The sequence below is a fragment of the Trematomus bernacchii genome, unplaced genomic scaffold (assembly GCF_902827165.1).
Source record: "Trematomus bernacchii unplaced genomic scaffold, fTreBer1.1, whole genome shotgun sequence".
Lineage (NCBI taxonomy): Eukaryota > Metazoa > Chordata > Actinopteri > Perciformes > Nototheniidae > Trematomus > Trematomus bernacchii.
In genome coordinates, this window is record NW_022987567.1 from 2,780,001 (window position 1) to 2,804,162 (window position 24,162).

At 39.3% G+C, this 24,162-nt stretch overlaps 2 protein-coding genes across 4 annotated transcripts in view; one reads left to right on the forward strand and one right to left on the reverse strand.

Annotated features, from left to right (window-relative positions):
- Positions 1-5,845, forward strand: part of gsna (gelsolin a) — a 22,107-nt gene extending 16,262 nt beyond the window's left edge. For both annotated transcript variants that reach the window (XM_034125826.1, XM_034125825.1), the window contains exons 11-16: positions 296-466; positions 1,609-1,783; positions 3,035-3,156; positions 3,316-3,393; positions 3,496-3,556; positions 5,084-5,845. In XM_034125826.1, coding sequence (XP_033981717.1) covers positions 296-466; positions 1,609-1,783; positions 3,035-3,156; positions 3,316-3,393; positions 3,496-3,556; positions 5,084-5,253 — 777 coding nt within the window. In that variant the 3' untranslated portion in view covers positions 5,254-5,845. The remainder of the gene's footprint in view (positions 1-295; positions 467-1,608; positions 1,784-3,034; positions 3,157-3,315; positions 3,394-3,495; positions 3,557-5,083) is intronic.
- Positions 5,846-5,902: 57 nt separating this feature from the next.
- Positions 5,903-16,647, reverse strand: stom (stomatin). Of its 2 annotated transcripts, XM_034125827.1 has the most exons (8): positions 16,486-16,647; positions 15,685-15,717; positions 15,307-15,416; positions 14,909-14,981; positions 11,492-11,574; positions 11,153-11,356; positions 9,392-9,526; positions 5,903-7,648 (listed from the first exon to the last, which is right to left on the reverse strand). In XM_034125827.1, the coding sequence occupies exons 1-8, from the start codon at positions 16,544-16,546 to the stop codon at positions 7,460-7,462; spliced, it is 888 nt and encodes a 295-aa protein (XP_033981718.1). In that variant the 5' UTR covers positions 16,547-16,647; the 3' UTR covers positions 5,903-7,459. The 2 variants fall into 2 exon arrangements, with proteins under 2 accessions (XP_033981718.1, XP_033981719.1); XM_034125828.1 differs by lacking the exon at positions 15,685-15,717.
- Positions 16,648-24,162: the final 7,515 nt, after the last annotated feature.

Genomic DNA, 24,162 nt, shown 5'->3' on the forward strand with positions numbered 1-24,162 from the left:
GAAGAGCTGATAAATATGTGAACAGCTGCAGACCAAAAGAACTCAAAAATAAACAGAAATTAGACCTAACCTGCGTCATCTCTCTGTGTTCTCAATCCATAAACTCTCAACATCTTGTGGCTCAGATTCATGCTGCCCTCTAGTGTTTGGAGTCGGGATTGCAGCAGACATGTTTTAACAACAAGAGAGGATCACATCACCTTGAGAGATATCCTATTGTCCCAATGGGTGAGGTGTTTTAATGTCAAATCAATCCTATCATCCTTGAGTGTTAAGTTTGTGTTTTGTGTCCCAGGTGAGGGTGGTGCAGGGGAAAGAGCCGGCCCACCTGATGAGTCTGTTTGGAGGACAGCCCATGGTGGTCTATAAGGGAGGAACGTCCAGAGACGAAGGTCAGTCGGCACCCGCAGACACTCGCCTCTTCCAGGTGCGCTCCAACTCTGCAGGACACACCAGAGCTGTGGAGGTAAGAGAGAGCTTACGTCATATAACTTTACCATTATATTCTATCATTTTCTCAGTGATAACGAAAAGACCAAAACAAACTTAAATCTTGTGTGTGTAGTTCAACTCTGATATATATTTTCCTTCTGTGCCCTAGAGCTCCATTGTTGTCTAAAAACAAATCAATCATTATAATGAACAAACACACTGTACCCACTGGAGCACCAAATGTGTATTAATCCACAGCCGAAGATAGTCCCAAACAAATGGGTTTGCTTAAAACTACATTGATCAGCTCTTTTATGAAGTTTTCTGTATATAAAATGTAACTCTGTATTTGTTCAGTTGTAACACTTGGGCTGAAAACTGAGTGCGACAGACAGGGTTAATGATTTTGGTGTTAGCATAGCATGTATTATTAGTTAGGATCAATTATAAATGTAATGCCATCCTTTCTTCTAAAATGCATTAATTATTTTTTCTATTGATCCTTTCTTATTAAAAATGCTTAATGATGTGTTGGCTGCAGAGGACTTCCCTTGATTCTACAAATGAATTGAACTTCAGTAGTAGAATTCTGTATATAATCTTTCTTACCATTTACCAGGACTACTGTACACGATACTGTAATAGACATATAGACAGTTTTTATTTAGGCAAATGTTACTTTTTTCACACTGTCCATTAATACTTCTTTCCTGAATTTGCGTAATACTGGACCATTTTAATATATATTGCATTAAAATAGTTTTATTCTGTTGGGGTTGTCGATTTTGCACCCTGTAGAAGAACCTATTGAAGCTTTAATGTACAAAACAGTAAGGTCTGGTTGCTGCCTAATTCACACCAGCTCTTTACTATATCTTTACCACACTGTGAACCCTGGCAGTTTGAAACATAATCGGGCGGCTGTGGCTCAGTGGATAGTGTGCTGGACTTCGAATCAGGGGGTAGCAAGTTCGAGTCCCACTGCAGTCAGCATGTCGTTGTATCCCTGGGCAAGACACTTCACCCCAAATTGTTCCTGTGGGGATTGTCCACAGTACTGAATGTATGTAAGTCGCTTTGGATAAAAGCGTCTAACAGATGACATGTAATGTAATGTAATAATCATTAGAGTTTAAGTAGCACATGTTAACTTACAAAATCTCTGTTTTCATGCAGCTTGACGTGGCGTCATTCAACCTGAACTCCAACGATGTCTTTGTCCTGGTGACCCCCGGAGGCTGCTTCATGTGGGGGGGCGTGGGTGCCAGCGACACGGAGAAGCAGGGAGCCCAGCAGCTGTGTGACATCCTGGGGGTGTCCGCCTCGGAGCTGTCTGAGGGAGGAGAGAGTGGTGAGGAAACCTGATGAACAGAGTAAATGCTGTTAAGTCAAACTGTAACCCATCAGCAGTTAACTAGCTACAAACTGTAGCCCAGCAGCAGTTAACTAGCTACAAACTGTAACCCAGCAGCAGTTAACTAGCTACAAACTGTAGCCCAGCAGCAGTTAACTAGCTACAAACTGTAGCCCAGCAGCAGTTAACTAGCTACAAACTGTAACCCAGCAGCAGTTAACTAGCTACAAACTGTAGCCCAGCAGCAGTTAACTAGCTACAAACTGTGCTCAAGCTGTTAAAATAGCACTTCAATGTGAAGCTAAATAGTTTTCTTTTCGTATCTGTGGTAAAGAAGGAGCTTGTGATCATCAATATTAAAACAAAGCAGACCTGCTTGCATCAGCCCTTCAGATGTTTTCAGTGATCTTGCGATTTGCTCTCAAAGCTCAAGAAGAAACTGAATTCTCTGCTCACGATTTCAAATAGAAAACCTCAGGCTAAAACAAAACAGAGTACATTTTTTATAAACAGCCTGCTTTTAAAGACTGACTTCAGTCGATGGCTGTGAAGACAACAAACCAGAAATTCCTTCGACATTTTATTTATTCAAGCTTTAGTTTATAACCGTTATTATTCTAATTGCACCCAGTATGAAGAAACGTTTGGTTTGTCAAACTAACTACATGTTAACTTTAGTAACTTTTGAGTGTGATTCAACAACACTTTTTACGTGCAATTTCAAATCAACAATGGACCAAATAATAAGTTAGTCTCCCCTAATGTGGACAAAATATATAATAATGCAGCTTTAATGACATAGTTTGATATTTTTGGGAAATATGCTTATCTGCTTTCTTGCTAAGAGTTGGATGTGAAGATGTATAATGCTGTCATGAAAGCCTGCTAAATGAAAAGTTATCATTAGCGTGTTAGCTTATAAATGGTCAAGCAGATGCTCAAAAAATACAATGTGTTCTTTTTACCCTTTACAATGTTAAGTAAATACAACTTGTTTATGTGCGAGGTTTAGAGGTAACATTTTCCTAACCCTTTGACTTAGCAAGGCTTGCTTTTTCATCCTGGTTTACTATCCATATGCAAAGCTGTAGCTTTATATTTAACTGTGTAATGTAAATAAGGATGGTTCCAAAAATGTGTATATATATATATATATATATATATAACTTAAGCCCTTTAACTGCTCAAATGTTTATTTGACAGCATAAAAAACTATAATAACCTGAAGTGTGTCCGTCTTCTTTACAGATGAGTTCTGGGAGGCTCTGGGAGGAAAGGCAGAATATCGCACTTCTACCAGACTCAAGGACAAGATGGACGCTCACCCACCCAGACTCTTCGCCTGCTCCAACAAGACTGGAAACTTCATCGTAAGCTAAACAACTAAAAGACTCCTTTATTCAACAACAACTTGCCTTTCCAGAATAGATGTCCCAGTTACTTTGGAAAATCCACAGAACACAAGGGGGTCTAACAGTTTTTACAAAATAAATTATTGAACATCGTACAAATCCTTCTCTTCGTCTCAGATTGAGGAGGTACCCGGGGAGATGACCCAAGAGGACCTCGCCACCGATGATGTCATGATCCTGGACTCCTGGGACCAGGTAAAGAAACCAGAGCATTCACAGTCTAAGACATAAATGAATAGCAGTCACCACGATGTAAGTAATGTGTAACCAATGTGTTTAAAACCTTCCTTTTTGTAGGTGTTTGTCTGGATCGGAAATGAGGCCCAAGAGGAGGAGAAGACTGAAGCCATGAAGTCTGGTAAGGACATCTGGGAAAAAGCTCCACATTATGTTATTAAGATATGATTAAAAAATGTACTTCTGTGGAGATTAAATCATTTAGACTTGTGAAAAAGTAATAGAGAAAAAGGTAAATGCCACAAAAACTTGCCTCGTACACACATTTCAAAATAATTCTTTGCCATCCTAAACTGACTTTTTTGAGAATGTTTAAAGGTCCCATGTCATGCTTTTCCGGTTATTACCCGTCCCCTTGTGTGTTATGTAGCTTTGTATGCATGTAAACGGTCTGCAGAGTCACAAACCCTCAAAGTACACCCTGTAGCGAGAAAAACTCTAACACAGAAAATACCTGTCTATGCTGCCCCAGAACGCCTCGTTGGAGATGTTTCTTTTTCCATTTCTTTCTTCCTGGTCAAAGTGACCTAACGACGACCAAATGGACCAATCCGTGGTGCTCCTCACACACACACACACACACACACACACACTCACTCAGCCTTATCTTTTCTCAGCCGCGCCACTCAGCGGAGTTTCGCCGGCACACACACTCACTCAGCCTTATCTTTTCTCAGGCTGTGAGTGTGTGGCAAACTGTGTGGCGAACAGCCTGGCTGTGAGTGTGTGTGTGTGTGTGCTCAGGTTGAGTTCCGCGATGTCTCGCTGACCCCACGCAGCAACCAGGAAACGACCCCAGTAATACAGCTCACACTGTCCGCTCCAGCAGCGAGACCGCAACGTCCCGCCAACACGGCCCCCAGACCCCACGCAGCATTCTCATGTTTGTCATTACTGGGGTCATTTTCTGGTTGCTAACGCCATTGTAACACATAATCACTGATGTTCCGCTGTAACGGTGGTGGACTCATCAGAACATAGTGGGCGAGCTGACCAATCAGAGCACAGTGGGCTCATAGGGAGGGGGGGGGGCAGGAGCTCCAACAAGCCGTTTAGGACAGAGTGAATACACAGATGCTGTATGAGAAACCAATGTGATTTTGGAACAATGTAAATCTATTCTAGTAGACCTCAACAATGGAATTATGATCAGTAGAAATGGCCATGACATGGGACCTTTAAGGAGTATTGAGATTTTGTTATACCAACACAAAAACACATTTAACATTTCAATTGAGAACATCAGGAACATTTCACATTGCACTACAAGCCCAAAAAAAACAACATACAGAAGCCCTGAAGGGCAGTGGAAAAAATATTCTGAATAATCTTCACTCCTGTGTGTGGCTTGACAAAAGTTTTGTTAAGAGATTTTAGGTGAAGTTGAGATTTAGTTTTATGTGGATTAAGAGAACTGCATTGTAGGGCTTCCGTAGAAACAAAAGTAATTTAATCTTATTTCGACTTATTAAATATAAAAGTTTCAAACATATGTGCATTACATAATCAAAAGGTATTCAAAGTGACTTACCCGATACTGAACATCACTGATCAGTTTGCATGTCTTGTATTTTGGTCAAATCTGATTTTTCTGCTCTGCATTTCAAATGCCATGACGCTTAGTAAAGACTCTCCTCTTCCTCCTCAGCGGCTCAATATATTGAGACAGATCCGGCCAACAGAGACCCCCGGACGCCCATCGTCAAGATCAAGCAGGGCTTCGAGCCGCCCACCTTCAGCGGCTGGTTCCTGGGCTGGGACCACGAGTACTGGGCCAGCGACCCCCTGGAGCGCGCCATGGCTGAACTCGCCCTGTGAGCCGCCCCCCGAATCAGCCCTGACCTTCGACCCCGCTGCTCCCCCGCAAGCACTAAGCAATCAGAAGACTGTTAGCCGCCAATACGCCCAGATGTCTTTACCTTTTATCATGTTTGTGAGGGACACAGGTTGTTTCATTTTGTCTCAACAAATAGCAATAGCTTTAACAGACACACAGGCTTCCTTTAGGATTTGCACTAAAAAGAGTTTTATTGAAGCCAATTTTTTTCTTCTATGAGGACTTTTAGACCTGGTCACTAGTGAAATGTAATGCAAACAAATCAGAAACTCACCGCAGAAAGCAATACAGCCGATGCCTTAATACTCTTTTCCTATAGTTTACAGTCAACCTGATGTTTTATAAAAGGTACTTTTCTAGTTGAAAGTTGCCTTTATAGATATTGCACCTTTAGTTTAGATGCTGCTTGTATTTATTGTTTTTAAATGTCCCAGGAAAGCTTGTGTGATGCTGCAACTTTAAAAAGGGAAACCAACGCTTTGCTGCTTTTCAAACCAGTCACGTCTTTTGTGAATCTTTCTAAGGTTTCCCTAAGCCTTGTCATCATTTCAATAAAACCAGATTAAACGTGAAGTGTTTACTGTCTCTGATTTAACCCACGCTGAAAATAATTTAATCCGTAGGCGGAAATGCTGTTTGATAATGCTTTATTTCAGGATAAAACTAGAGCAAACTGTACAAAGTAAAACTGGTTAGCTGCTAAAACTGAACACCATAAATGCTGAATAAAACGTTAGAAAATAATACTGATGTGTGTAACATGTTTTAGAAGACAGCAATGTAAGTAATACTTCAATGAGAAGGGTTTTCCTGAAGTGTAAGCAAAACTACAAGAGACTATTTCTCTTTGTCCTGGAACAAACAAAGGTTATCAAACATCATTTGCTATGTAGCCGTAGCACAAATTCTCCCTTATAGTCTTTTTATTACACATAAACATAAATTAAAAAAGTCAAATTCAAGCCGAGATTTGGCCGTGACAAACCTGAAACCGCGTCGGAACGCAATTATATTTATTGTGTATATATATAAACACATAGTATACTAACAGACATACACTACGAACATTTACCAACACGTCTGCCCTTTATGTCAAAAGGAGGAAAACATAACAACCACATGTTAGTTTGAAGAAAGATAAAATACAAATAACATGGAACTATTTGGCTTGTTAACACTTAGAAAGAGCATATGTGATAAAATATTGTTTAAAATGCTTCAGCTGATTTCATTTGAAGGTGCATAGAAATGTGTCATCGGGCTGTAAAATGATCCATGGCAGTGATTTAAGGCTTTTGGCTGAATAATTTGCAGAGAAAAAGTGTTATTGAACGGTAGCGCTTAGGTGTAGCTAATGAGGTTGTATGCTAAAGTATGATGTTTCAAATGTTTTGCCCACCCATCTAAACATAACATATACTTGGTATGAATAGTACAAATACTGTAAACATTGGTAACATCCTGCCTGACTGTAAGTCTCTCAACCAATACAATACTTAAGTACTGGCTCATGGAGAAAAGGTGTTTTTATGTTTAACGCACAGTCCACACTACAGAAGAATTAAGCACATTTTCAGCAAGAGCTTTTTTAGAAGGTTTTTAAGGATTATAATGTCCCTTATAATGAGGGTAAAAGTGTTTTTTTACATCTCCCAATCTGCTAGGAGGTCGCACCAATCTTAAATATAAATAAAGCTTGTTTCAGGGTTTACGCTCTGACACCCTGCTGCATGGTGGGGACAGCCGTTAAATGTTATTACAGGGTGCGATTTGTGAGAGTTTTTAATATCTGTTGGAATTAAAAAAAGGTATTGGTGCTGGCCTGCTGTCACAGAGATGAAATGGTACAGTATGTGAATTTCTGTGTGAATTTTTGAATGCTACTCTGGCCGATTTCTATTTTCTGAATCCATTTAGATGACGTCATTGCACCATGGATCCATCGTGTGTGTTTGTAAGGCCACATATCTTTCTTTTAATAAAGTTTGCCTCTCACAGGCATAGATCATACATGTGGTCAGTTTTGTTCTAGAGGTGTTAAAATGCAAACGCGTCATCAGAGCACTTAATAGACACAGGTCCTAAAGGTGTGTTATTGTAAGTAAGTGTGTGTGTGTGTGTGTGTGTGTGTGTGTGTGTGTGTGTGTGTGTGTGTGTGTGTGTGTGTGTGTGTTTCACGACTCTGCCTCAACGTTTCATGAAGGCCTGCATCATCTCCATAGGCAGCGGGAAGATGATGGTGGAGTTCTTCTCGGCGGCGATGGTGCTGAGGGTCTGAAGGTAGCGCAGCTGCAGGCCTGACGGAGACTCTGCGATCACCAGGGAGGCCTCCTTCAGGGCCCGCGACGCGTTCATCTCTCCCTCCGCCGCGATCACCTTCAGGAGAAACAGGAGGGGAGAGAGGTGAGGGGACAACACAGAGGCTGAGGGGTGTCTGCACCAAGTCAATACGCAAGGGATGTTATCCAGCGATCCCGACGCGAAGCTACGATAAGCGGGGTTTGCTTTTTATCTGGCTTCCTACTAAATTAATTAATTATTTTTGACACAACTTTAAAATTGGTTTATTTGATTTCAAAATGATCATATTGCTTCCGCCAAGGTAAACAGTCCTTTGTACTGTGTCCCAACGGCTAGAACGTAACAACAAAAACACTGATAAAGGTTGTTTTTTGCCTTGTAACTGCCAAGTCTGTTCACATTGTCTTCTCCATGAACCACTCTTTAACACTGCCAAAGCCCATATTGTGTTCCCTTTAATGTTTACTTCCTGTCTGTCTGTCTGTCTGTCTGTCTGTCTGTCTGCTGCTGCTGCTTTCTCTGTCCTCCAGCTCTGTGTCTTTTATCCTCCTTCCTTTCACTGCGCTGTTTTCTTGTTCTTTTTTGCTTTTCTTTACTGGACAGTTTAGCCATCATGAGTCTAAATCAGGGATGGGCAACTTGGATGGTGGTGGGGGCCACATAATGTATGTACTGGCCACCAGGGGCCGCAGATTCACTTGGAACACACACACACACACACACAAACACACACACATTCCATGTATTGTATGTAATTATTAACAAATATACGAAGTCTGACATCTTCATTGACATTTTACAATCTTTCAGGGAACATCCTCTAATAAGCTCACTAAACAAATATCAGTTCACAGAAATGTTATCTAAAAGTGGCATGTTTGTATTGAACAGGTTATTTAACAGTGGAATAAAACTATTTTAAACTATTGGAAAGCACGGAAAATGTGTGTGCATTGAGATTAACCATTAAGATGACATAAACATGAAGTCATGAACACTAACCCAGACATTATTTGTCTAACTTGAACCTAAGACACTTGTAGCCTGGCTCTGCATTCCCCTTATTCCACAATAAGGGGAATGTCAACACAGACACCTGTCAACCCGCACTCTGCTGTTCCTCAGAGCCGCCCCCCCCTCCCTCCTTCTGAAATTATGAATGAAAAGCGTATAGTAATCAAAGATAACACGGCAGGGTCCGTGACAGTTTGTTTTCATCTGATTTCAAATAAACAAAGTCTTGGTTTTTAGAATATTAAACTTGTTTCGCCAAATTCAGATGATAAATACAACTTTGAAGCTTGTAAAGGCATAATTACAATCGGCAAATTAACGTCACAGCAGGCATAACAACAGCCGGTGTTTCTTGTGAGCGTTTCCCCGGGAAACAAACACAATACACACAAACGCGTCACAGATTATTTCACGGTATTTGGCTGCCGAACGAAATCATGTACGCAGCTCACGAAGTAACTAGGAGTCTAGTGGACGGTGTCAGTACTACAAGTAAAAGAAATAAAATATTTTTTTATCTATTTGTATTAATTACGTTGTTTATAAATTAATCTGAGGGCCGCCATTTGCCCATCCCTGGTCTAAATGATCATATTCGCAACAACTATAACAAATGAATTGAAAAAGTGAACTTCTTTCTGCGGATTGATATGACTGTAGATACTTAACCTTAACATCGGTCTGATATCGAGAATGAGAGCCCTGCTGAATGTCCAAATTGACCAAAGGAGTCAACTAAACCTTGTAATACTAATATCTACAGATGTTTGAGAGGATCTGCTGGTCTGAACAGAGCGCCCTCACCTTGGCTCTGGCCTCCCGGGTGGCCTCGGCTTCAGCAGCCATCGCTCTCTGCAGCTGGACGGGCAGCTTAACGTCTTTGATCTCCACCCGCTCCACCTTGATCCCCCAGTCGTCTGTAGCATCATCCAGAGTGGACTGGAGAAGACACAGAGATAACAATTGAATTGTAGGACAGAATTAAGATATGGGAAACCTTGATAATCTATCCACAGCTTAAAAATAGTAACTCAGTGACAAAATCAGCCCAACACTCCCTCTTCAACTGTGTTGCTTTTTTCAATTTGGCCAGCAGATGGAGCTCAAACTAAGCACGTGTTTTTCTCTTGCAGAAAGAAAATACATTTACGGCACAGTTGGTGTTTAGGTTAAAACAAATAAGGACTTGTTCTTTAAAACAGTGGTGTTATTGGAGAAAGTAGCTTTGATGTTGTTGCTTTTAATCAAATCAGACAGACCACTTACTTTGAAAGCAAACATTTAACAGCTGAGGCTACGCTCTGTGCTGCATGCTTGATAATCTGTGTATAGAAGCTTGTGTGTTTTTGTTTATGGTGTGTACGACTAATAACAGTTATTTGTTTGAGGCTGTTGATGCAGCAGTAAAGGAATCACTCTTGCTTCACAGGTTCTGCAATTTAAGAAAATCCTTATGCTTCTAAAGTTGTCTGACAACTGGATCAGAGAGATATTAGCTGTGTGATTACGTATATTTTAACAGAGTTGAGTTCCCAAATGGCCAATCAATTCAACCCCAATTAATGCCATAAGATGGCAGTAATGCACAACTTGCCACAAGCAAATCCCAGTTTGATTAAAGAAGAGATGGAGAGGAGATTGTCTGCTGGTGTGCAGAAAACCTCGTTTGACACATTAACAGCGTCTCTGACTTTAAGACAATTAGTGTACTGTAATACTGAAGACATAAAGTATAACTGATATGAATGAATGTGACTGTGTGTGCATCTGAAAAAGATCTTATAATCAGGGTTCATACACTTTTTCACCAATGATTTTCAATGACTTTTCCATGACTTCTCCATGACCTTTACCTAATTTTCCATGACCAAAAAATTACTTTTTCTCAGCGGTACCACTGAAAATGGTTTATTTTAATAAAATATTAAACATGTTGTGCCTAACTAAAACAAATAAAATAGTAGGCTTACTAGCTCCTACAGGCTAAAGCAACTAAAATCTCTCACCAGCAAAATACCTCGTCAGTTAAATGCCATTTTACGTTTCATTACTATACGATACAGTATTTATTATCATTATAGTATTACTATTTTGGCGATTAGATAAAATATAAATTATATTTGATGCAACTTTAGTTACATTTCCATGACTTTTCCAAAACTTTGGGAAAAATATTGCTTTCCATAACTTTTCCAGGGCCTGGAATTAGCATTTTGAATTTCCATGACTTTTCCAGGTTTTTAATGACCCTAAAAACCCTGTGTAATACTGAAGACATAAAGTATAACTGATATGAATGAATGTGACTGTGTGTGCATCTGAAACATATCTTATAATATACAGAGGCTCAGCATGAACTGAAAGTGAAAGTTTAATGAATAAATAAATAATTGAAGTGACAGCAGACTGACAGCTGGGCTCTACATGGAAGACGGGCTAGCTTCTTCGCCTACAGTGGATACACATCTTAACTGCAGCTTGTTCAGGAAAACTGTCTCAAAAGTAATGTGCCACTCAAATTCTGCTTTTCAGACAGTGTGTATAACAGATATTGTTGCACTCCACCTGCATGCTGTGAGCGATTTCTTCCCGGTCTGACAGGATCTGAGCCAGACTCTTGGTGCCCAGGACGTTCCTCAGGGTGGTCTGGGCCAACAGCCGGGTGGCAGCATCCGCATTAGTGATGTTAGCCACCGCCAGGGTAGCATTCTGCACCCGGTAGTACACCACACCGTCCACACTCACTGTCACAGAGTCTTTGGTCAGAACCTAGAGGAAAAAGCATCAATGGAAGCATAAAATGATTTTTATTGCTGTATCAAGAAGCTGCACAACCTTTTGATGTTTTTAGAACTTCTGTTAATGTGACAAAGTATTTGTTTAATGTAATTGAAAGAAGTGTACCTCTTGTGGTGGGATGTCGAAGGTGATGGTGCGCATGTCCACATTAATGAAGCTGTCAGTGCACGGCAAGATGAAGAACAGCCCTGCGGAATCACAAGAATGCAAATAGTTTTTAACAAAGACTAAAGCCACGGTAAACACAATAATGAGGAAGCGTCTTCGCAAATGTTTGAAAACACCGGGATGAATGAAATGCTGGCAAGAGGCCAAGTCAAGCTCTCTTTATAAGACTGCAGCTGTGCCGACAGAGAGGCAAAGCTGCGGATATTTGCAGCTTTCATAAGCCTGTTTCAAGTCACAACGATTGAATTAGTGCATTAAACAATACTAGGCATGTGCCTGAGTGGAACAGACATGTGCTAGGTGTGCAACCATTTAGAAAACATTAATGCCACACCAGATAGAGACTTGTGGGCTGCATTTCCTGTCAGGATATTGTGTGCGTTTAAGTGGTGAGATCACAGCCATCTGTTCAGGAGAGGGAAAGGAAGATAACTACTAGCACGGTTTTCTTAGTGACATTTCCAGAAACGATTATTGTTCCTGTCAGACATGTTAAGAAACCTCAGTTGCTCTCACATAAACCATCTTGTAGTGAAGTGGAAAATTCCACTGAGGCAGGGTGGAAAAAGCTTTCACTAAACGTCTCTGTTTATGGGGGGAGAAAAGTGTTTACAGATGCAAAATGTTCCACACACACTTTTCATTTTATGAGAAACTATTCCTGCAAGCTTGTTTTAAACTAGACATACAGGGATGTGTTTTACAGTCACTAGAGTATAGCAGCTGCTGTAGGTGGAGAGGCAGCCGGGTTAGGTGCATGAGGCTGAGTGGCATTATGGGAAACCAAATGCTAAATTCAACTTTAGCTCCTCCAGCTCTTTAGGAATGTGAAGTTTGCTGCCACAGAGCTATTATTACTCCACACTGTCATAAACGGGGTCCCCTGGCACCCTGAGGAGTCACATTTCAGCATTTTGAGAGGACACTGCCTGGTTTTTAGATCCCGTAAAACAGGAAATCAAAGATAAACGACAGCGAGTTATGAGATGTATGCAAATGATTCCTCATGGGAGTCTGTGTTACTTTGCTTAAACAAATCCACTGCTTTTCAAAACAGACAGTCACATCACTGAGAATAGAATGATTAAATCATTCAGTCCTTGAACAGAAAATACAAATATGTGGTAGCATTGGCAGACATATGGCTGTGTGGAGAGGGAGCCCATATGAATTGGACGTCACTGAACTTGGCTGAACTTTGAGGTATTATTAGGCCTACATTATTTCCCTGTTTCATTCATCCGTACCATGGCCTTGCCTTCTGTCTTACTGCCCAACAGGAAATGCGTTTATGGGGAAGTAGATGAATGCCTTTCCTCTTGCATGCTCCATTCTTGCAATTTAGCAACTACATTATTTAGCCATATTAGCAGCATTATTCGAGGGCTGGAAAATTCCATTTCCTCTAGATCCTCCAGCACGTTGACATTTGTGGTTTTGAGAGACTGCTCTTGGATGGATTGCTGTGAAGCTTAGTACAGACATTCATGTATCCCACCTCGGAAATCGCCTAAATATTTCTCAGGCAACATCACGTCAATTTTTTTACTTCTCCAATACCTTGGTTTAGGATAAATACCAGCTAAACTTATCAACATGTTCATTAGTCTCAGTTGTGTTTGGTGTTATGTGCTAAGAAGCAAATGTTGGGCTGCTAACGTGCTGAACTGAGAATGTGAATATGATCATCATGAACTGCAGCTGCATGGACAATAATGTGGTTTATATACAAACAATATTTGATGTGCAACGATATATCAAATAACATTATCTATGCAACTTACATTGTGTTACATTTGAGCATCACTTGCACACTACTATAATTTGTGTTTTTAAGTTAAATTGTGTGATTTTAGGTCTTCTTAATCTTAAATCTAACGAGTTACAGGCAACTACAACAAATATTGGTTGACATTTAAAATACTGGCCTTAAAAAAATGCAGGTTAAAGATACGTTTTTCTTCAAATTAGCAAGTCCCAAAACTCCCATAGTTAAAAGTCCCCCACAGTAGGGCTGCTCGATTATGGCAAAAATCCTAATCTCGATTATTTGGGTCAATAATTGATATCACGATTATTAAAAACGATTATCCATTTACTTTGAAAACATCAATTTATTGGAGAAAAGACATTTGAACAGTATGTTTTTAACAGTTGATTACCCTGAACTTTAAGTATAATTCAACTGAAAAACCAATAAAAAAAAAATTTTATTTGAAAAAAAAAAAAAAAGTAATAATAATAATAAAAAAATAATCGTTTTATTTCGATTACGTTGTTTTCGTAATCGTTGCAAGCCATAATCGTAATTGCGATTAAAATACGATTAATTGAGCAGCCCTACCCCACAGTACAGAAGTCTTTGCGTAAATGGACATACACACACTATTACCATTGTTTGGCTTTGCACACCAACACTGACATTAAACAATGAATATTAAGTTGAAGTGATGACTTTCAGCTTTAGGGGAAGGATTTTCATATTGGGTAAAAAGGCTGGTAGTGTAGTTTAAGAAAATATCCTGATTTTAGGTTAATTAAAAATATACTACATAGTTTTCTAAGAACAAATATGTGTCTCACCAATGGAGTATCAAAACAAAAAGCCCCCCAAAAAAGAGCAAAATGGCTGCAGTAGAGGCTTGGTAGAGTATGCTGGGAAAATACCAAGTGACTGCTTGTGTGTGTACGTGTGCGTGCATGTGTGGGTGTGTGTGTGTGGGTGGGTGTTTAGAGTTAGTGTGTCAGTGTGATAGAGTGCAGAGCTAAGCGTCTAAGTGAATTGAATAGAAAACAAAGAGTCAACAGCAGATTTATTGATGGTCCTTTTAGTTCTGTTTGCTCTTTTAGGTTCTCTGACATTATCATGAACATGTCGTAAAAAAAAAAAGAGTGATTGATGCGCTATGACGAACACTATCTGATCGTTTCAAGAGGTTGTAGAGTTGATTTGACAAACAAACAGGAAGCCCACACAACTCTGGCATCATTTCTGTGCTGTGGTTTCGATTCAGCCTTTCTCCAAATGACTCATCACATAAACCATAACGTTCAATATATGGGAAGAAAAAGCTCTTGTTTATAAGCTTTATAGTACAATAGAATGCAACTACACCTACATTGTAATGTGACAATCTAAACATGAACAACTGGCTTAGAAGATATTTTAGTTTTATTGAGTTCTTTTCTCTACAAAGCAGATGTTACGGCATAACAAAATTAGATGTTGTTCAATTCTTATTATCCCCACAGTAAAGAAAGGTAAAGACAATCATCATGTCGTATCTAAGTGGAGAAAACCGAAGATGTGGAGAGGACAAAAAGCAAATGCTGGTGAATAAAAGGTTTTCTGACCTGGGCCTTTGGCTCCTCCTCGCAAAATCCGCCCCAGGCGAAAGATAATGGCTCGCTCGTACTCCTTCACAATCTGCGTACAAAGACAAACCAGATAAATGGCTTATTTGGGAGTTTGCTCTTTCTCTGTTATTTGACATTTTACACATGTAAACAGATATTGAGATATGTAAATGAAGAAACACAGAGCAATTACCCTGCTCGCTGTGGATGCCTTTTAATTAAGTAAAGGCAAAACAATAGCTGTTAAGCAAATAATATAGAAGATGAGTCTGCAGTGGAAGCCATATGATGTGGAAAACACTGAACAAACAGAGCAGGCTTTCCTCAGATATGTACTACCAGCAAGCTTTATTTGTAAAGTGGAAAATAAACACTTGATTTGACTGGCAGCTGACCTTAATGCACATCCATACAGAGATGGGCAGAGTGAGCAGCATGAGAAGGATGGAGAGGGCCACCAACAGCCAGCCACACAAGCCGATGTCATTGTCCGAATCCTCCAAGGCTAGGGGGAAAAAACACAACAGATATAAATGTTTAGTGGAAGTAAATGCGTACCGAAATGAACACAGTGAAGAAGCACATTTTAATAATCTCTTTCTACAGACATACATTTCTAATCCAATCATACATCAGAGCAGCCTTTTCATCCATCTCCGAACAACCACCTTTTGTAAATTTGGTTAGTTAAGATTAATAGCACCTCCACCCACATGTTATCTTAGTGCACAATTGATCATGACATGCAACCATTAAATGAGGGAGATCCGTACCTTCAACATCACGTAAATCATACCTGCTTGAACCTACAGACAAAGTGATAAGTCAGAGCGCTGTTGAACCACTTACAGTACATGGTGTTAAAACGACTATTTACCTAATTTAAAGTTAGGGGAACTTAAGTGGCCAACATGTAGCCCTAAACTGGCCTGGATTGGTGCTGATGCTGCTCTACATCCCTGCCATGACGTCACTGACATAATCAATACTGATTACCACAGGGCTTCATTAACTGACCCCACCCTGTAGTGTGGCTAACGTTGCTAACAAGGTTTGTCATCATGTCCTAAACACATAAAACACTACCTAACCTTATATCTCAGGATGTCGGCGTGTAACATTTGTTTTCCCACCTATATAACGTCAGTACCCACGTTATCTATAAACATAACCTGCGAAAAAGCCAACCACCGCACAACCGTTACCGTCATTTCTAGCTAACGTTAGGTTCATTTTATAATACAACCAGTGTTATTATATTAAACCGCATTTGTTTCGCATTGGCATATTAACTGTAAATACTGACACGTTACCGACAGCGTAATGTTTATAGTACGATACTAGCTTGTGAGTGGAGCATGCTAACGTATTGGTCAATGTTAGCTATCAGGAATTAGCATTGACTGCTAACGCTGCGTTCGATATGTTCACACCAGGTCAACGATTCTAGTTTAATAAACCATTAATGCACGAGCCAAATTAGATGGCATTCGTGTTTGGCTTTACTACTGCTGAATACACGCTGTTATCTAAACTGACCCACATAGCACGCTTTTAAAGTGAGAAAGCGTTACCTGATTGACGCTCTCGTCTTTTTGAATCTCTCATGGCTACCTTTTCTTCGGCGTTATCCATAGATGAGGCGAATAACGTATATATTTAACGGTGACAGGGAGCAACCGTCGCCTTGTGTTTACTGGAGAGCGTACGAGCTGCTGCAGAGGGAGTGGAGTGGGTTTGCCCTCAACTCTGACTTGTAGGTGCTATGACGCAGAAAGGGGGTCGCGTTTCCCAGGCATATTTGTTATGTGTAATGACTAATTACACATTTTCAGAGGTGGGAGAAGTACTCTTATAGAATAAAATCATTTATTGTCATTATACAGGTACATTGATAGTAGAGCTACTCCTTTTTTTAAGGTGCCATCAAAAATACAAAAAACAAACAAGAGACACACCATTCAGGAGAAGACAACGTACACACAACAAGCAATCATATTTTAATATGCAGATAAAGTTAAAGTGCAGGCATATATCGGTTTAACTAAAAATAAATATGTTTGAATGTGTAATATCTTGTGTATGAAGACTCTGTTACAATTAAAAGTCCTGCATTCAAAATCTTAATCAAGTAAAAGTACTCATGTATTGGCATCCATCAACATACTGTATAGGCTACTTGAAGTAGGCCTACTAACGGTTCTCATTATGCAAATTCGTCTATTTCAGAATAATATATTTGATATGTTTTGATTATAATCATGCATTAAAGTGTTATCAAAGCTGGTAAAGGTGCAGCTAGTTGTAATGACTTAGTATACTGCAGGGTAGCTTTACTCCAGGTGTAACTATCTTATTTAAGTGTTGATTATATTTCACATCACTAATCCAAATAACTAAAGGTATTAAATAATTGTAATGGAGTAGAAGTACAAAGTAGCATAAAATGGAAATATTCAAGTCAATATACAAGTACCTCAAACGTGTACTTAAAGTACAGTACTTGAGTAAATGTACTTAGTTACTTTACACCACTGCAAGCATATTTGGTAAAGTGTAATGACATATTTTGAATATGATAGCTACTTGTTGATTGTATATGGTAATTTTACTCACGTGAATATAAAAACAAAAAGTCATAAAACTGTGAAATGAAATCATTCAATATTTCAATAAATATATATGTAAGTTCATTATTTTTACCCAATTATATCATCTTTTTCTACACATTTTGTAATATCTTTTAATTATGGTGAGTTCTTAAGTTCATGAAATGTTTGTACGTTTGTTTTGAATAAAGTATAATGTAAAAAAAAAAAAGAAGATGTCTTGCCGTGGACATAAATTCAGCCAATTCAAAATAGTAGACCAAATTCATATCGAACCAACTCGCATATAGTTTGTCCGATATTCACGAAATGCTGTATACACATTGTTCTTATGATTGCAAACATATCTCAAATTAGCTTTCATTTTGAAAAATAATGCAACTTTTTTATTTTCAAATATAGTTTAAAGCATTCTTTTTTAATTGTTTACAAACTTTTAATTTCATATAGAGTAATAGTTATAGTAGGCTAAAACAAACTTTAAGGTAATAATGTATTTCTAGTACTTAGGTGATATACCAACTGAGCAAACGCCATGTTCTGAGGAGAGGAAAAAAAAGAGCATGTGGACTTGAATCAACATTATTTATAACAACTCTCTGAAATGAACGTCTCCAATGTTTATATACATAAAGCCTAATAATACAATACTTATTAAATCCTGGCTTCTTCTCTTCTCTTTCTAATGAAGAAGACATCCACTAGAAACATCTAATTTAGCGCTTGGAGCTTTAGTGATACATTGAACAAAATATTATTCCATGCTCGATTTGTGATGCAATCTGGATGGTGAAATCACAGAAATAAAATGACCGTCAATTCAAGCCGTACATCTTGGAAATATATTGTAGCCTTTACCCATAGCAGGCACTGACATGATGTCCTGGGTTAAGGTAAAGGTCTCAGAGGTCCATTTTTTAAAAGGCTTCAACATATATCAACAATCATGTGCAGCAGTGGGGCTGTGTTCTTCATGGCAGCTGGTCTCTAAATAAGCCAGCACTTCAAACTGGCTAATCTCACATGGCTATATATAGGCCACTGGGCAGAATTAGTTAACAGCTGAACGCAACTTTGATTATTAACCTTCCAAATTACTATTCTCTTCTAATTATGCACACAATAGGAGCCACATTATTCTGTTCTATTATATATCTAAATTATATCATTTTTTTAATGTTGTGTTACTACATAGTTTGAATGTACTTCGCAAATTTGAAAATATGCTTTTGACTTTTTGTATATTTATCATAGATGAACAAATCATAGTTAAATATGAAGCTGGCAAGAAGCATTTGGATGGAAATCTATCTATGTTGACAACTGGTGCCAGTATTGTCTCTGTGTGGTCCCAGTAAAGTTGCCTTTAAGACTTCATGATGGGCATACAAACTCTTCAATTTATGTGGTTGCTTAGTTCATATTTTTTTATTTAACCAACATTATTTGATGTTATTCAAAATGCTGTTGAATGCAATGAATACAGGCTAAATTACATAAATCCTTTGATAAGACTGATGTTAATAACTGGGTATTGTAAAACAAACAAACATGGGTGTTACTGGGATTTAAATAATCTAAGACAACCCCATACGCATGCACAAATTATGATAAAACTGATTAACGTGAAGCCACCGGGATTTTTATAATCACAATTTAGGAAGTATATATTGGAAACAAAGCCAATTATGGAATTTATAATAAGTAGACACCAATTTGGGAATGGTTTCAGTGTCTTTTTGACCAATCCATAATTGTAAGCCCTTAAATCTCAGCAGCACCAACTATTTCAGTGTTCAGGTGGTGGTCTGCAACAGAAATCCAGGCAATTCCAGTAAGTGTGATTATCCTGGGAAAGCGAAGGGGACGGTGGCTATGCATGTTGGAGTGGCCTGGAGCTCCATCCCATCTAATCCTCTTTTAATTAGGGTGAGAGAAAATGCGGGACCCCTCCTGGATTAGTCACAGCACATTGACAAAGCACCAAGCTGGGACCAGTGTACAGGACCGGTGGCCAGAGTGGCCAGTTAGGTACGGGGAAGACCTTTTCGAGCGTGAAAAAATGCCCTCTCATTTCCCTGAGGCTACCTGGAGTCTGGCCTTCCTGCTTCTATATCTTTGGTCTCTGGTGAACTGGGAGGATAAGTTACAGTATATGATTCACTCATCTCCAATGCCTTCTCCATTTTTCACTCTCACTACTGTATCTGCGGTCACACTTGCTCCCTATTATCCACCCTTTTTGCTAATCCTACAGGGTACTTTGCTCTCCTCGTTATCGCTCACCATCCTTAACTATCTCTCTTCATGCTCTATCTGTCCATTTCTCCATCCCTCCTTCTTTTCTTGGCCAATAATGAAAGCTCAGCCTCATGCTGATGGGGGTTGAGGTGAACAAAAGAATCAATTAAGAGCCAAATAGTCTGTGCTTTCCACTCAGATCTTTGAACATGTAAAGATAGGGCTTACACAAGCCAGTTTAATGTACAAAGTAATATAAGCTGTAGTATATTACAAGTTATTAGGTTGCTTCAGGTCTACATGCATGTCTTGATGCAAGTGGCCCATGTAAAAATCGTTGTATCTTATGTACGATTTAATGGAAATGGAGACACACCCCTGAAACTAATTGCTCAAAGAAGCATTAACATGCATATCATATTCTGTAAATGTGAATTATTAATTCTCAGTGGGTTTTCTAGATGCACAACATATAGGTTTGATACAGTAAGTGATGGGATAAGTGGTTCCAGTGAGTTCCCTGATGTTAAGTGCTCTCTCCCAGTCCAATGACTAGCTGATCTAGTGCAATTAAGATCTGAAAAAAAAGAGCATGAATTATACAATAGTCAATAAAAAAAACAGAACTCCTGCTCTATGAGAACAGAAATAGACAAGAGCAAGAACAAATATATTTTTTAATATAAAGTATAGGATGATTGTTCTCTTATAGAGTCACTACATTAAAACAAAGACAGTTATGTAGATGTGTATCAAAGGAATAGTGGTAAAATCAATGGTTTCAGATTCATCATTTTTTAAGTTAATGCTGCGATAGGTCTCTTGACTACATGGCAATCAACATATGAATTCATCATTTATGGCCAAGTGTTTGTTTTTTAGGCTGATCAATGCAATTCTAGTGAAATGTAACTCTTTAAAGAAAATGATATGATAATCTCACCACTGTCCTCTGAGATAATTGTAATAGTTTGGGAGCCTAAAATGTCTTATGCAGTGGTTAGCGGTTAGTAGCTCTAACCAAACTATGGTTCAAAAGTTTCATTAAATTATCCTTGTCCATTTAACATTGACAATTCAAGTTGGTTCCTTAATAATGTTCCTTAATAGTTCTACCAGATAAACAACATTATTGTCTGTATACAACTCTACTTCTGGTAAATCATTATTTTATAATCTAAGTGGAGCAAATACAGAACCCTGTGGAACTCCTCTTTTACCAATATACCTTAACGTTTGAACCATTGAATATGTCTGTCAGAAGCTGGACTTGGAAACATTTTGAGTGAAAATATATGGTTTAACTTATAAAATACAATTTTATGATTTAAAAAAACTGCCCCTAGAAACCATCTTTATCAGTTGATAGGTTGAAATGTAATGAAAAATGCTTGTTTGCTATCCCGGCAAGAAATAGACGAGAAGAACAATACATCTCATACTCTCATGTCTGTGCGCTAGATGCAGCTTAAACCAGCAGGCAGTTAGCTTAGCTTAGCATAAAGAATCGAAACAGTCTCTCACAATCTCATTTGTTTAATCCGTACAAAACCCGAGAGTTACGGTCTGAAACAATTTCTTGGCGAGTCCGCAGACTTCCCGGCCAAGAGATAGTTTCAGCACTCCAGGATTTATGCTAAGCTAAGCTACAGGCCTGCTGTCTTTAGCTTCATATTTGGTGTATAGAAATGAGAAAGCGTATTTTCCAAAATATTGAACTTTCGCTAACAACAACACGGTAATGGATGGAAATCATCACTGGATTCTAGATATTTCAACATTTTAGCCATGTTTATCTGTTTATCTATGGGTTGAGACAGATTGATATGCTCTATGGCTTATAATGTGAACTCTGTCTAAAATGTGTACACCTGTTGAGAACGACAAGGGAAGCTTAAAGGGCCCATGTCATGGCCATTTCCACTGATCATAATTCCATTGTTGAGGTCTACTAGAATAGATTTATATTGTGCAATTTTCCAAACTCACATTGGTTTCTCATACAGCATCTCTGTAAACTACGTGTATTCACTGAATTTCACTCTCTCCCTTTAACGGCTCGTTGTAGCTCCAATAGCTTCAGCCCCCACCCTCCCTGTGAGCACAGTGTGCTCTGATTGGTCGGGACGTTGTGAATCGCGCTGAGCTCCGTGGAGGTGTTGTTTCCTTGTTAGCGATACACAGCCAAACACAGCCAAACTCATCCTGAGCAAACACAAAGTCACAGCCGAAGTAAAAACAATAAGTGTGGCTTGATATTGAGTAAGAAAAAGGTTGATAAACGTTGTGAGAATGGGTCTGCAGAGAGAATTTCGCCGCGATCCCAACTGTCTATTATCAGCCTGCAGCCAGGGAGGAGAAATCAGCAGAGCTCCCTGCTCCGTGCACACAGATGTGTGAGTGAGGAAGTCCGTGGATTGGTCAATTTGGACCAATCAGCGGGGGCTTAACGTAACGGCTCCGCGGACGTAACGTAACGGCTCCACGGATTGGTCCATTTCGTTCCGGGTACGACTTGACATCATGCCGTACCCGGAACGAAATGGAAGAATCAAATGGACAATGACGTATCTCCAACGAGGCGTTTTGGTGCAGCATAGACAGGTATTTTCTGTGTTAGAGTTTTACTCGCTACAGGGTGTACTTTGAGGGTTTGTGACTCTGCACACCGTTTACATGCATAAAAACCTTCATAACACACAAGGGGACGGGTAATAACCGGAAAAGCATGACATGGGTCCTTTAAGCAGAGTTCTGTACTCTAGTTTTTAAAATTCACCCTTTAAACGTAAAGCTCAGTGTTCTGGGTACCTCTAAGAATCACTTTCTCCCGACAACTTTACTGAAACATCACACAGGATCATTTATGCAGCGGACGATGAGGTTACGTTGCTAGTTTCAGGAATGGACAAACTTCAGTAAACTTCCTGCCTCTCAGCCTGTAACACTGGGTGGCAGTGTGGCCCTCTAAACAAAAATCTTTCACCTCCTGTCTCCAGCAGCGGAGCTCCGTCTGAGGAGTGTGTCTCTGAGGTAAATTTAAAGGACACCTCAGCTGGGTTTGATAAGTATCAAGATTATTGCAAGTAAAACATCCTAAAAAAACAAAACCTTACTGCTGGATAAAGCACAAGGCATTATTTGTTTTCACTTCTCTGCATCCAGAATCATACATCCAAATGTACTTGCTATCTAGACTCAGACAGGTGCAAATAAAAAGAATACAGTGCCTATAAGTTTTGAGAAATGCCTGAGGCCATTTCTTCATTAAAATATGTTTGTATTGAAACAACACTAAATTATTTTGTAATTGTTCTGAAATGTGAGTTATGCATTATGCATGATATACAGATATTATTTTTGGAAAGCTAGAATGGGTTTTGCTTACTCTTCCACCAAAAGTGTGAAATAGACTTGAGGTGATACAGATTATTGTTAGATTAACAATTTCATTTAAACCGCATTTACTAAAATGTTAACACCCTTGCATTAAGAATAATTCCTAATGCAACTGTTCTTCTATTCCCAGTATGTTCCATACATGCAGTGTATAAACAGGCTTACAGTCAAAGAAGAAGATTGAGGGATTTATCAACTCTGTAAGAAAGAGCAAGCAGGGTCAATTATAAAATCACACTATATATTTTATATTCTCTGTTTCGATCCAAGCGTAGTTCCACAGCATCAAAAAAGGCGACATAAAATAAAAATCAATTTCCATTATTATATATAATACCAGATTATCCTGGGAAAGTCTGCAACAACTGCGAATAAGCCTCCAACAACTGATTTTACTCCAAAAGTTGACAGTGAAGATTGAGGTCACGGAGGTCACGGCGAAGATAAGCTGAGAACTTGTAAATCCTGTCAATCTGTTTTCAAATTACTGCGGTGACAGCATGCGAGGTGTTGTTTCCGTGTATTATGGTAATGTAATAGCTGAGGCAGGCCTTGGTCTGCGGCTGCTGTTTGTTCGCAGGTACCGCGCGCTGCGTTTGGCATTCTGCTCCACTTCTCCCACCGAAATGAGTTCTCCCTCTCCCTCTAAACTTACAGAGGATGCGGCGCCCACACAGCTGTTCTCCCCTGAGCTGGCGTACATAAAACATAAAAGGCGAGCCTATATGAAAAATGCACCGAGTGTTGGAATATAATGTGCTTGATACCCTGCTGCTGTCGGGCAGGGGAGAGATAAAGAGAGAGGCCTGCCCTGGATAGATTCCTTTTCTGCAGAATTCGTTTGACTGCAGGCTTGGATGGCTGCCTGTGCAAACATTTACTCACCGCGCTCAATCCGTGGATCACATTACAAAGATTGATTGTTCACTTGCCTCTCACCCTCCACTGTTTCATTGGCCAATAAGAAATCAAATGGGACTCTTGAAAGAGGAGAATCTGAGA